Source organism: Ziziphus jujuba, chromosome 9, assembly GCF_031755915.1.
Source record: "Ziziphus jujuba cultivar Dongzao chromosome 9, ASM3175591v1".
NCBI classification, from domain to species: domain Eukaryota; kingdom Viridiplantae; phylum Streptophyta; class Magnoliopsida; order Rosales; family Rhamnaceae; genus Ziziphus; species Ziziphus jujuba.
Window position 1 is genome coordinate 24,065,948 of NC_083387.1, and position 13,905 is coordinate 24,079,852.

Consider the following 13,905-nt stretch of genomic DNA (forward strand, 5'->3'; position numbering starts at 1 on the left):
TATATGGAGTGCATTAAAATAATAAGTGATAGTGAGGAGGATAATTCATCGTACAATGTGGATACCACTACTCTATTAGAGGCTGAAACAGGTATTTATTTTTTTGTTATTTTGGACCACCATGGATTTTTTTGGTTTGGATAGTGAGGATGTATGTATCAGAATCCTGACCAGAAAATCTCATCACGGGCTTTAAAGAATTTTTTATTTTTGGCATCCCTTTTTGCTATACCCTCTAGAACCACTATAATGGACTATTCCTTTTCCTTTTTTTTAATTTATTATTATTATTATTATTATTATTATTTTATTCATTTGTTTGTCATTTCATTTTCATGTGTTTTGGACCATATGCTAGAGCTAGGATGATTTTTCTTTTTGATTATTTTAAGATAGAGATAGGATGACTTCAGCATGAGGCTTCACACACCTAAAAATAAATGTTTGATTTTTAATGAAAGAAAGTTTAACCTAGTCAAATTGAAACTACTCCTCCTTCCTTGATTTGGGTGTAAAAAGTTTTTTTTTTTTTTTAGGTCATATGATTTATTTAAAATAATATTAAAACAATATTATTAACCAGATTTCGAAAAGCAATCATTTTCTACCAATATTATTGCATTCATATGCCATGAATTCATATTGTCTATATTCAAAATAGAACACTTGTTGCAATTTTTTTTTAAATTAAAAAAAGAAAAAAATTGTAATTAGTGTAGATTGGAGAAAGTTATGGAAGAAATATACACAAAATTAAAGTGATGTTGTGCCAGCTTGAAATTAAAAGATTTGGGTAGTGACATTTTTATTTTAAGATGGAAAAGAAGTGGAGGTGTTGACACCCTTTAAGAGCATGTCATGTATTCCAATGTAATGTTGACATTGCAAAGTGTGAAGATGTGGTAATCAGTCAAAGCCAATCATGAATTGAAGCACTGTTTGGATACAACTGCAAACGCATTCCCACTTTCAACCATTCGCATTCGGTGGCAGCCGAACTTTTGAGGATGATGTGTCCCCAAATGCACGCCGAAAAGCCAAATGTTTAGGGAATAATTGATTAATTTGTGTGTAAAACTTTCTTTTTTAATTTTATTTAATTTTTTATCATACAAAAATTTTTAGATTTGAATCTCCTTACATTAATATAAATAATTAAAAAACTTACAACACAAAAGAATTGTTTTTTTTTTTTATACTATTATGATTATATTTTTTATCATTTAAAATAATTTCTATTATTTTGATTTTTTAAATTTCAACATAAATATGAACATTTATTATTATTTTTTGGGAACAAATATGAACATTTATTAATTAAATCAATGTTTCCTTATTAATATCTTAATCTTTGGATTTGGCATCAGTGGGTCCTGTGATTTGAAAGTAGTACTTATATGCCCCAAAATGTCTGTTAACCGAGCATCATTGCTGTGCTTCTAAATATTATCGCCCATTGTTTTCCCATAAAATGGTACACTCACTATTGTGTTTGAATCTTTCACATCAACCCCTTGTACTAGTAGATCATGTAGCCTTTTTTCATTTTTTTTTTTAATTTCAAGGGTTCTTCTTAAAGCATAACATTGTCTAAATTTGTTAGGAGCTTACTTTCATACAATAAAATTAATGCAAATAAAACCTAACAAAGGAGATTACAGAAAAGTATCATTACATTTTGTTACCTTTTAATTTTAAGAATTCTTCAACTTTCAATTTGATGCAATGTAAGTCAATTTGATTTTAACTGAAAAGTGGACTAAGACATCCCAAATTAGAGGTTTTTTTTTTTAATATTAAATCAAGAAAACAAGCTTCATTATTGAATAACTTGAGAAATTACATCCTGAATAGAATGAGAAGCTAAGTAGGACTCTCCTCTATCTAAGTCTCATAAAACTCTTAGATTTACAGCATATTGAATTAATTTATGAGCAACCCTATTAGCTTCTCACATCCAAACAAACAAAACTATTATATAAGTGTAAAATTTTGAAACTAAAAGGTATTAGTTCATGAATTCTAATGCATTTTATATTTCGAGATTTGAAAATTTTCATTTTAATATATTTTATTCTAAAAGAAATTTACTTTAATACCCTATAAATGCAGGTAACATGAAACGGTCCTAAGAACCCAGGTAATCAAATCAAAATATCAAATTGAATTAAATTGCAACAAAACAAAAATTGAGGGCATTAAATGATGTGTTTTAAAAAAGACTAAAAATGCAAAATTCTAAATCTATAGACTAAAAAAGACTATAGGCATCTCAATGCAATTATTATATATATATATATATATATATATTTTTTTTTTGGCCAGCACTGGGAGTGGCACTGGGAGTTGGCATGATTCTATTGCTTAGAGAGCTAAGCTAGCGAGAAATTTAAAACAAAGGGGTCCCCCATTATGACTATGTGGTAGAGGCAAAGAGTTTGAAATTTTTTTTGTTTTCACATATGGTTCAAAAAGTAGAGGCCACAAGGTTCTGAAATGAACCAAGCCTTCCAAAATGATTATGGTAGCCCGCTAGCATATGCATATATCATGGGTTTTAAATGTTGAAGACATGGGTCTGTTCTTTCGGTTAGCTCCTTTTGCTTTTCTTTTCCAGGCATGGAGCATTGGGCGATAATTGGGATTGATTAAGCTCGTGAGAATCCCATATGTAATTTGTAGCCAGTGGACCCAAATTCATCATGGGCATCTTTGCCTTATATCATAATACGTACATATTTTATAATTTTGAGATATGATTTTTTTTTTTTTTTTTTTTTTTTTTGGGGGGGGCAACATTGAAGGTAGGGGATTGAAATCAAATTATCGTTTATTTTTATATAAGATATCCCACAAAGACATTTGGAGATAGAAATTTGAATTTAGATTTAATTAATGTTTAAAAAAAATAATAATTTTGTCATTAAAATGTTGCATTAAAATATTATGAGTTCTGTTTGAGATTATTTTAGAGATTTTAAAATTTAATTTGAAAAAATAATTTTTTTAAACGATCATTTAAATTGTCAAATAGTTTATAAATATCATTGATAATTGTTACCAGCCTTCCAATTAGAATTTCTTTAGCATTATTTTATCATTTAGCTAAAATATCAAATTCTCTATCTTGCTGGCATCTCTATTAATCCTCTTGTCCCAAATTCCATGTGAGATAGAATACCTACAACTCTCTCTCTCTCTCTCTCTTTCTCTCTCTCTAGATTCTATTTCCTCTTCATAGAAGCAATATTATGCAGCTGCTTATCTGTGTCTGATGCATGCCAGCACTAAGACAATGACACATGAGATGATGGAAAGCATGTTGAATAGAGGGACCCAACCCAATTTAAAAGGCAATAGCCTTTTTTGTTGAATTCTCTCAAAGAGCTACCATTATTGCTCATATCATGTCTAACGTCTTTGCTTTAATTGCTTTTGTGCTGCGCATTTGTGCCCACCCAAATCAAAGCTCAGATATGGAAATGAAAATTAATTATTTATAAAGTGGAATCTATAGGTAGGCTTTAGGTCGTTGATGTATGATTAATTGGATATTTTATAACGAGAATCTCATTGTTCATCGATCTTTGAGGGAATAGTTGCTTCCATACTTTTTGAGGTTTTATTTTGACACTATAAATCTGGTAGCAGACGTCAGATTCAGTCGATTTTGAGAATTTAGAAGGATTTATACATTTGATAGACAAACTGTTTGATTTCAGCTTTTATTTGTACTCGTTAATTGACAATATATATATATATATATATATATATATATATATTTTGGCTGGAAGTGACAATATTTTATGGGTTTGCATTGATTTCAACTTATATATTAAATTTATATTATATTTTTTGAATCATATAATGTTTGACATATCATTTATCATATCAACTAAGTAAAAACATATTGTCATATCAATGACGAGGGACGCGTTTTCATGTACTAGCATGTGCAAAAAGGCATGTGCACTAGAAAGGCTGAGTAATCATTCCGTAAGCTCGCTAACCAAGCAACTGAAGATTCTCAAAGCACAGGTGAAGATGATCTCTCTTAAGAGTGCTTGATTAGGTCAATGACAGAACAATTCAAATGAAAAATAAATAAATAAAAGGCAGCAAAACTAAGAGGCAGAAGGATTGCAGAAAATTGAAGATATAAAGCTTCTATGAATGAAGAATTATTGTGGGGGGTGAAGGGCATTAGTATTGGTTTCTCATCAGTTGTGTGAATCCAATCCAAATAGACTTGCAACTCTAAAGACTTTCACTTTCTGTTTTAGAATATCAGTTATAGTCTTAAAGTTGCGAATGATAGAGATTGATGTTAAACTCCAAGGATGTAAATGTAACAGCAGAGGAAGTGGGTTATGTTTTCGAAACTAGAAGGGATTCCAATTGAATTTAAATCAAACCTTGGAGGAGCAAAATGATATTAACTCTATTCAAAACCATCCTAGACAATCAAACGGCTTTATCAACATCAAATTCCATGCCACATTATCATACATGCATCAAATGCCAACAATTATCAACCTTCTAATAATGTTGCATACCTCTTTCTATTAGCCAAAACCAACAATAATGCACCGTCGAACATCCCATATGGCCGACGACAAACATGACTAATGGGCTACAACTGATGATGAACATGAGTGCCAAAACAGTATGCCATGCATCAGCCATGCCTCATTGTACATTTTAACTTCAATTAAAAATATACGCCCCAAATATATAGTTAATATTTCAATTTGAGTCAAATAAATGAGAGTATACTCACAGGCAAGCAAGTTGAACCACCGTGAAATATTTTATTTTAATTTATGCATTTTTTTATACATGTGGCAAATGTTCTAATGCATATATAAACTCAATAGATGATTGGTCGAATGACACCTAGACCTACATTTTAACTTGATGATTGGTTGCTAAAAGGATCCAGGTTCCAAATAAAATCCCCTTTACATGCAAGAGGGTGAGGGTGGTGTACATTACGAGAATCAAAGAGAAAGAGAGGTTTATTTAGGAAAAATACAGAACAGAGGATTTACATATTGCCCTCTCCAACCACACTAACATAAATTTTCATTTTTATTGCTTCTCATATTTACAAATTGAAATAAATGATACAAACAAGAGATACACAATACTTACTATAATTGGAAGCTCTATGTCTTTTGTACTAATGATACAATGACAGTAACATCATCAAGCTTGCCACCGGTGTACCTCACATATCCTGCTGCCTGTGCTGCATCCGCAAATGGACTCCTCATTGATGAGGATCGTCCCACTGCTTGTGCTCTATCAGCCAAGCACTCCGCTATGTCCTGCAAATAAAAATCCACAAACCAAAATAACAGACATCTTAAGCAAACCCAACAAGATTGTCACTATGCAAACAGCAATATATCTTTACCAACAAGCCTGGTTTCTTTCACTTTGAGCTAATTTAAAGACATAATTTGTTAAAGTTGTGCCCTCACTGGACAAACATAAACAAGGCTAGCAGCTTGAACTAACCTATGTGCTCCCAAAATTTGACACATCTAGTATAACCATTACAAGAATAACATTGGAACATTCAGGTACCACATGCTCTTTGGGTGGCTTCACAAACATATATATATATATATTTATCAATTTATCTTTTATTTTTATTTTACCTCTCTTAACAAGCTTTGGAAAAATAAATTATATAGAGATGACACAATTTACCTCAGGTTTCACATTGGATTCCAATGCCTTGGACACGATGGAAGTAATCTCTTGCTCATACAAATTGTCGAAAAGGCCATCAGTTGCTGTGATGATCACATCTCCCTCATCCAATTCAATTCTGTATACCTGAAACACATATTTTTCTTTTTAGCATAATCTCTATCAACAGTTGACCTCCTGCTTAATCCATGGACAAGATAAATGGCAAATTTAGAAAGAGTTGGTGAATAAAGTCATGCAGTGTTTCTTTCAATAACCTTTTAGGTAACAAGGACAAAGGTTACACTTCTAATGCACTTTACAAGACCAAATTTATCTTCAAGAATATTTGGCTGGATGTATAATTATTCTCATATAGCATACCTCTATGAGCTTGGATGGATCGTCGCCTCTTTTAATCTGAAATGGAAAACCGAATTCATGAAGCATTGGAGATGATCGCTGAATTACAGCACCATCTCTAATTATGATGAATCCTGAGTCGCCAATATTGGCCACATGAAGAGCCTGTAAATCCAAAATTTCATAGGTGACCCATAGCATGTAGAATAAAAGTTATACAGTGAGATTCTAAGCTTGAGACAAATGGTTTTAACAAAGTAAGACAAGAAAGCCAGAAAAAACCACAAGAAGAAGAGGGGGGGGGGGGGGGGGGGGGGGGGGTTTGGTTGGGAAAATAAGAGTAAATCTCTTTGCACCAAGTATCTATCTCCAAATGATTATATTCTACTATGTTCACAGCTTTTAAGCTCCCTAATTCTAAACCACATTGCCGCATGTCAAGAGGACCATACAGTTTTCCTAATTCATTATAAGGCATTAAATAGCTAGAAAGGTCCACGCATTGATCCCGCACTAAGAATAAGCAGTTAATACCTGACCATCAAAGTAAGCAATCAAGACAGTAGATGATCCGGGAGATTGTGCTTCCCTAGCACTTCTAATAAGAACTTCTTCTGGTTTGTCCATTTGAATGCCTTTGCAATCTGACAGAATCCTTTCGCAATTCTCCATGAGTTCCCGGGAATATAATCCAGCATTTATCCCTGAAAAGAAAACAGAAGTAGAAACTGAAAATTCACCCAGATTCTGCATAAACAGAGGAAAATATTAGTAGTTTGGCCTGTGTCCAGCTAGTAAAAAATAGGTTGAATAGTTGTAGAATTTAAGTAAAAATCTTTAGTTTAACCAAATAGGGGGAAAAAGAGACCATATAAAACAGAGGTGACAGGGATACTTGGGCTGCAGTTTGTTTTCCATGAAACTTTGGACTATGTACTTTATTGAACTAAGAGAAAAAGAGAAGACAGTCCTGTAGCTTTAAGAGATTTTGAATAGAATTGAAGAAAAAGAAAAAGAATCTTTAGACGTGTATTAGATCATTAAGAGTTAGCAGTACTGATAAGAGTACCTAAAGAGATGAATTGATTAATCCCATCGCACTCCAACATTTTCAGTAAACTCAACATAAAAAATTTGTTTTATGGCTATGCCATAACTTATGTAGTCCATTACACCTGAGTGAGATAAACGACTGTTAAGATTTTATGGTTCATAGACCATACCCAGGGAAAGATGAACATGATTTTGGAATATTACATAACAAGATAATATGCAGGAAATAGAAATTCATCCTCTTATTTGCAGTTGAATATGAGACAGGGGAAGAAAATAAGACATTATTTAATGCGAAATTGGAAATATTGAAAGAGTTACCTTCAAGTGACCAATGACCTACTCCATCAGCCACACCTAGCCAATTTTGGCAAGCAACAAAGTAAGCATTCTCCCCACCTGTCAATGCCTGGCAATTATTACTTTTTGAATTATTATTTTTACTAGTCAATTCAAGGAAAACATCAGACACATATGCAATTACACCACGTATGTTTGTTAGATGCATAGATTAAACCAAAACCAAATATTAAATTAAGTTTGTGTCTGCAACTGTTCCCATTAAAATTGAAAGAATTTCCACATGCAAAGTGAAAACATACTTACAAATCACACAGACAAGTCCATTTGTGAAATGTATGTTTACTTCGATATCAACAGTAATATCAAACGAAAATTTGACATTACATGTCAACTAGTGTGTATGCGTGTGCAGGGTTGATAAGCTGCACAATGTGGACAAGGGAGAACTATCTGAACCCACTAGTGCATTAGATATCAATGGCTGAATTTAAAGTCCAATAAATCTATTGCCAATGAATCTTCCACTAACGACAGTTTTCGGTGTAAAACCTTTCATTGAAATCATTTTTTTACCAGCAGATAAGGACAACTCTCCTTCCATCATGTTGAGCAATTCAACAGCCCTCAATTCATGTAAAGTAACACACAAAATATAAGGGTTTTCTCTTTTTGGATGAAATGTAAGGGAATTTCGGTAAGTGTATAAAAATATAGATAAGCGCAGAAAACTCATAAATTCTAGGCTTTATGTAAGTTTCCTATGTACAATACTTCTTTTATCTCTTTTCTCTTTCTTGTCTATCAGTATATGTTACACAATACATACATATGATTGGAGAGGTTTGTAATATATACCAAATCAACACATAATCAACACAACAAACACTTTAATACTGCTTACAAATAGAATAGTTCAATAGTGGGACAAAAAGCGGATTAGGACTCTTACACCATGTTAAATTGCCATCAATCTCACAAACTTAAGCAAACAGGAAGTCAGACTTAACTATACATATATATATATATATAAGGTCAATATAAGAAAAAGTTAACATTATAAAATTACCAAAATATAGAGACAAAGATTAAAATCAGGAAAATGCCTTTGAGGAATGTGGCAGCAAAGCAACACCAGAAGATAATACAAATCTTGCAGTTGAGGCTTCCACCCTGTATATGTAACAAACAAATGTGCAGGAATCTTTTCTTCAGTAATCATCTTTCTTACTTAAAACTGCACCCTTTCGTGACAAGGGTGACTACAGGGTACTTCCAGTGGAAATTAACAAAAACACAAAAAGAAATAAATCTATTATCTACTATTTACAATATTAGAATTGAAAATAAACTTCACATGAAGGATATGCTAAACGAAACCTGGCTAATCCAGGCAGAAAGGTGCTAATAAATTGCAAATACTGAGCATCTGGGAAATGTCAAGTGCATTGACAAAAGATTAAGAGGACCAGCGGACAACAAAACCATAATACAACAAAATAACAAGTAGCATTGTTGCCTACATAAATACGTAGGCTATAGGAACTGATAAGGATATATTTACTAGTTGCTCATGTATTAAGCATCTAAACAAACAGACCAGGATAAGACAAAGAGCAAAGCCACAGGCATAGTGTATTGACCTCTATCTGAAATTCCCAATTGGAATTAAATTATTAAAGCAACAAAGTTGCTCCACAAATTAAATGTAAGTAGGTGATGGAAGATCTAGTAGCATACCTACAAGCAGTACCTGCAATTGAATTGATTTCTACAACTTCAGGGATTGACAATCCTGCAACATCATTTTCATGTGCTTCACCCTCCACTAATTGTTCTTCACAAGTTGAGGCAGGGGCATTGTCACCTAACTACAGACAGAACAAAAAAAAGAAAAATATACATCTCAATATCTATGTTGATCAAACTTGGTGGTGAGTATAAGGTATAGGTACATATCTAGAGTTAAATTCTTTGAATTCTAAAATTTAGAATACAGGAGTCGACTTAAAAGGATACAAAATTTGGAGACGGATACGTGGATATATACAGAAGTTACAATTAATAATTTAATAGATTTTTTTTTTTTTTTTTTGGTTGAAGACTACTTTATTTGTTTTATTTTAATTCAGTTAGCATGCATGTAATCAAATAAGCATATCAAATAGAACAGCATATCCATTGAAAGCCCATAAAAAATGCTTCTAAGTACATTAAGTGGGATAATTTCAGCATTGATTTGGTAAGCATTTAGTCTTTTTAGGTTTTGAATTTTACTTCTCCAGCTCCTGGGACTGACATTTTGTTCCATTGACCGCCCATAGGAAAACACTATTACTTGTCATTTTCATCATTTTTCCAATATATGTGAACTCTATGAATGTAAACCTTTAATTTTAAAAATATAACCTTAAGTTTAAATGCATTTTGAAAGTGACCATCATCTTATGATACCCAAGCCATGACAGATGTTAATGAAAAATAAAAAATTGAATCAAGAGAATTGGTGTTGATGATTTTTAACATTATTGATTTTAGGATCATATGTTTCTTAGATATCGTTATTTTTAGTTGTAGGTAATGCGATGAGACATATGGATTATCATACTTCATATGAAACAAAACCAAACAGGCATAAACCTTATAATTTAGAATAAAAGCAAATAAGCACTGACCACCATTGATCTTTTAGTTTCCTCTTCGTCATCATATCCAGCCACTGTACTAGGAGTCATTTCCTCAACGTCCATCGATTGTGCCTCTGATGTTACCCAGACCATATTACTATTATCCCTGGCTTCAGTATTCTCACATTTCTCAATGGAATCAACTCTATCATCAGTGCCAATTGTAGTCAGACGAGCCTCTTCAATGTCAACATTTTCCTTGCTAATAGCTTGAGATGCATGACTATCCAATACTTCTACTCTGGCCTCACTTTTAGAAAATTGGTTTATAGTTTCATGCTCACAAATAACCACAGTATTCTCCTCAAAGTCGCTACCTATTTCCTCATTTAGAACATCATCACCCTGGAAACCAGTATTTGCATTTGTGTCTGTATCTTCATTGTTATTAACACCACGAACATCAGCATCATCAACAACAGCAGTATCTTCATCTTCATCTAAATCGAATTTGGATAAAGAATCGCTAATTTCCATTTCGGATTTGGAGAAAGATGAGTCACCAATTTCAATATCCGACACTTCAACAGCAGCCTGAGTTTCAGAAGTTGCCAACAGGGTCCTAGTTTCACTCTCATCAATGGTTGCAGGATTCTCCTCAAAGTCACCACCCATTTCCTCATTTAGAACACCCTCATTATCATCAGAACATGAGCTTGTGGTGTCCGTATCAGCTTCATCATCAACAACAGCCGAAGTTTCATCCACATTTGATGTTTTCATATCCAATGCGGTCACTTCAGTATTCTCACATTTCTCAATGGAATCAACTCTATCATCAGTGCCAACTGTAGTCAGATGGGCCTCTTCAATGTCAACATTTTCCTTGCTAATAGCTTGAGATGCATGACTATCCAATACTTCTACTCCGGCCTCACTTTTAGAAAATTGATTTATAGTTTCACGCTCACAAATAACCACAGGATTCTCCTCAAAGTCGCTACCTATTTCATCATTTAGAACATCATCAACCTGGAAACCAGTATTTGCACTTGTGTCTGTATCTTCATCGTTATCAACACCATGAACATCACCATCATCAACAACAGCAGTATCTTCATCTTCATCTAAATCGAATTTGGATAAACATGATTCACTAATTTGCATCTCGGATTTGGAGAAAGATGAGTCACCAATTTCAATATCCGATACTTCAACAGCAGCCTGAGTTTCAGAAGTTGCCAACTGGGTCATAGTTTCATTGTCACCAATGGTTGCAGGATTCTCCTCAAAGTCACCACCCATTTCCTCATTTAGAACACCCTCATTATCATCAGAACATGAGCTTGTGGTGTCCGTATCAGCTTCATCATCAACAACAGCCGAATCTTCATCCACATTTGATGTTTTCATATCCAATGCGGTCACTTCCAATAATGACTCACTTGATTCTGTTACAAGATTACCTGCAGAATTCACCTCACCATGATGACTTTCAAGAACCCTTCCGTCTTCTATATGTACTTGGTTTGAGGAGCTTCTCTGTCTTCCTACATGATGATATTTACCTTGTCCTAAAGTGTTATCAAGCTCTATCTTCTCCTTGAAATGAAGCTCATTTTGGTCATTCGGTGAATCTCCTGAAGCGGCACTCTCAGCTTCCTCATCATCAATCCCCGCAAGCGTGTTTTCATCGTCTTTATTTCCAAACCGGAACACAAAGCTGCCGTCCGAACACTCTTCAAAAAATCACCAAAAACCCAAATCCCAATAAGAACAAATTTATACAAAGTAAATTCTCTGTACTCTATTCTATCATCCAAGTTTCCAAATAAGAGTCTCAAATTCCACCAGCTATACATATTTCTCTAAAAAACCAAAAACACAAGCAGAAACGGAAAAAAAAAAAAAAAAAAAAAAAAAAAAACCAATAATAACAATGAAAAAGAACAAAACGCGAGAGACTTGGGACGTACCGATAGTGGAAAGGAGAACAACATCCGAGGAAGAAGAGCTCGAATTCGAGGCGCATTTGGAAACTATCTGAACCCCGGATGGGTTTCGTTTGGGTGGTCGAATTGGCGCAGAAACTCCAAGTTTTCGAGTACAGGAGCGGGTCTTGGTGTATTTGAGCAAAGGCTTTGCGAATGCAACGTGGGAGGGAACGAAAAGGTTGTTGAAGGAAGAGAAGGTGGAAGGCCGAGCTCTGAGAGGGTTTGAGGAGGAGCAGATCTCTCCCATTTCAACTTTATTTATTTCTGGATAATCGAACTCGCTGCAAATGGAAATTTGCAGAGCAATTCATTTCTTTTTCTTTTTCTTTTTTTTTGGGTGGGTTTCTGAGATGGAATTATGGCGGGAAGTGGAAGAGAAAGAAAAAGAAAAGAAAAAGGGACGGTTATCCGTTTCTGGAATCTTCAGAGTCGACCAGCTACTCCTGCCACTAAAATTCACTGTCCGACTCATCGCCTAATTCCGAGTCACAGACATGAAGATAAGGCTTTCGTTCCTCTCTGAACATGGACTATCTTTGGGCCTCCTATTTGTTACCACGCCTGGGCCTCTTCAGTATTTAGCGTGTATATATATATATATATATATATATATATCAGTGCCATGATCACCAAAATTTTTATCAAATAATGTGATGATATGTTATTAAGTTTATTTTCATCAGTTCAGATTACAGCTTTTTATCAGTGGCTAATATATTACCACATCAATTTGTTAAGTAAATATATATAAATTTTTAGGATAATACCAAAGATATTAATTTTTTTCACCAAATTTATTTATGAAAATTTTATGAGATAAGATTTATAATACAGTAACATTTTGGTAAATAAATTTTGTGAAAAAAAATTTTGTGCTTCCAGTATAATATTGCTTTTTGTAATATTCTGTTTTCATTTTTCATTTTCTTCCTATCTTCTAGCTTTTTTTTTGCCTTTTTTTCTAGTAGTTTTTTAATCTTCTGTTATCTTTTTATTATTATTGTTATCATGATCATCTTCCACTTTTTTTTTTTAAATAGTTTTTCCGTAACTTAAAGTTTCCGTTGTTTTTTTTTTTAAATTGTTTTTCTTAATTTTCAGTTTTTTAATTTATTTTCAGTTGTTTTTCTCTCTCTCTCTCTCTCTCTCTCTCTCTCTCTCTTTTTTTTTTTTATAATATTTGTCTTTCCCTCTCCATTGCATCAATTTTAAGTGTTTTTTCATATTTATTTATATATATTTTTTCATATATATAACGATTATGTGTAAAAAATTTTTAGATGTGTAGACTAAGTTATACAATTTTTTGGTAATTAATATTAATATTATAACAAGTTTATTATTAGGTAAGTTTTTATTTTAAATATCATTAGAAAAAAGAAGAAGAAATATCTAGTTTAAATCATTTTGTTTAATTCAAAAATCAAACAATATGATAAAATAAATTTAAACTATATTTCTTTATTAATTAATATGAAAAACTAGTTCAATCCTATTAGTAAGATTAATATATATATATATATATATATATTAAACACACTGCCTTATGGTCTAGATTATTAAATAAACCTCACTTGATGCTTAGCTATTGTTATTGTTCAAAGTATTCTGATTTTTTTTTTTTTTTTAACAATGTTTTATTAAGTGTATTTATTAAGGTTTATGATGGATGTTTGGGGTTCTTAGTTAGACTGCCATAGCTCATGTCCTTTTTCTTGGACATCATTTCAGATTAGAGAATAACACCTTATTTTAAAATTTATTCAACTAAAAAGAAAAAAATATTGATTACAACCATGTCATTGGATCCTTAAAAATGCTCAGGAACAACAAACTGGGAGAGGATCTAAATCTCCCATGTCCCTTGT

General features: G+C 32.8%; 1 protein-coding gene across 3 annotated transcripts; it reads right to left on the minus strand.

Moving 5' to 3' along the window:
- Window positions 1-4,991: 4,991 nt before the first annotated feature.
- Window positions 4,992-12,603, minus strand: LOC107427648 (probable protein phosphatase 2C BIPP2C1). Of its 3 annotated transcripts, XM_016038032.4 has the most exons (9): window positions 12,020-12,600; window positions 10,092-11,782; window positions 9,157-9,287; window positions 8,523-8,589; window positions 7,438-7,525; window positions 6,598-6,767; window positions 6,085-6,228; window positions 5,719-5,847; window positions 4,992-5,330 (listed from the first exon to the last, which is right to left on the minus strand). In XM_016038032.4, exons 1-9 carry the CDS (start codon window positions 12,282-12,284, stop codon window positions 5,169-5,171), a joined length of 2,847 nt encoding a protein of 948 aa, XP_015893518.3. In that variant the 5' UTR covers window positions 12,285-12,600; the 3' UTR covers window positions 4,992-5,168. The 3 variants fall into 3 exon arrangements, with proteins under 3 accessions (XP_015893518.3, XP_015893519.3, XP_048336753.2); XM_016038033.4 differs by lacking the exon at window positions 8,523-8,589 and having other exon boundaries at window positions 7,438-7,515; window positions 9,170-9,287; window positions 12,020-12,601; XM_048480796.2 differs by lacking the exons at window positions 4,992-5,330; window positions 5,719-5,847; window positions 6,085-6,228 and adding an exon at window positions 7,133-7,238 and having other exon boundaries at window positions 6,638-6,767; window positions 12,020-12,603.
- Window positions 12,604-13,905: the final 1,302 nt, after the last annotated feature.

Bases quoted from the DNA above. Each gene is read 5' to 3' on its own strand.
- LOC107427648 (XM_016038032.4), bottom strand. From the start codon at position 12,284: ATGGGAGAGATCTGCTCCTCCTCAAACCCTCTCAGAGCTCGGCCTTCC. The intron at 8,590-9,156 runs GTATGCTACTAG...TTACATATACAG, and splicing joins ATTGCAGGTACTGCTTGTAG to GGTGGAAGCCTCAACTGCAA. The intron at 6,768-7,437 runs GTAACTCTTTCA...TTTTCTTTTCAG, and splicing joins AGGTCATTGGTCACTTGAAG to GGATAAATGCTGGATTATAT.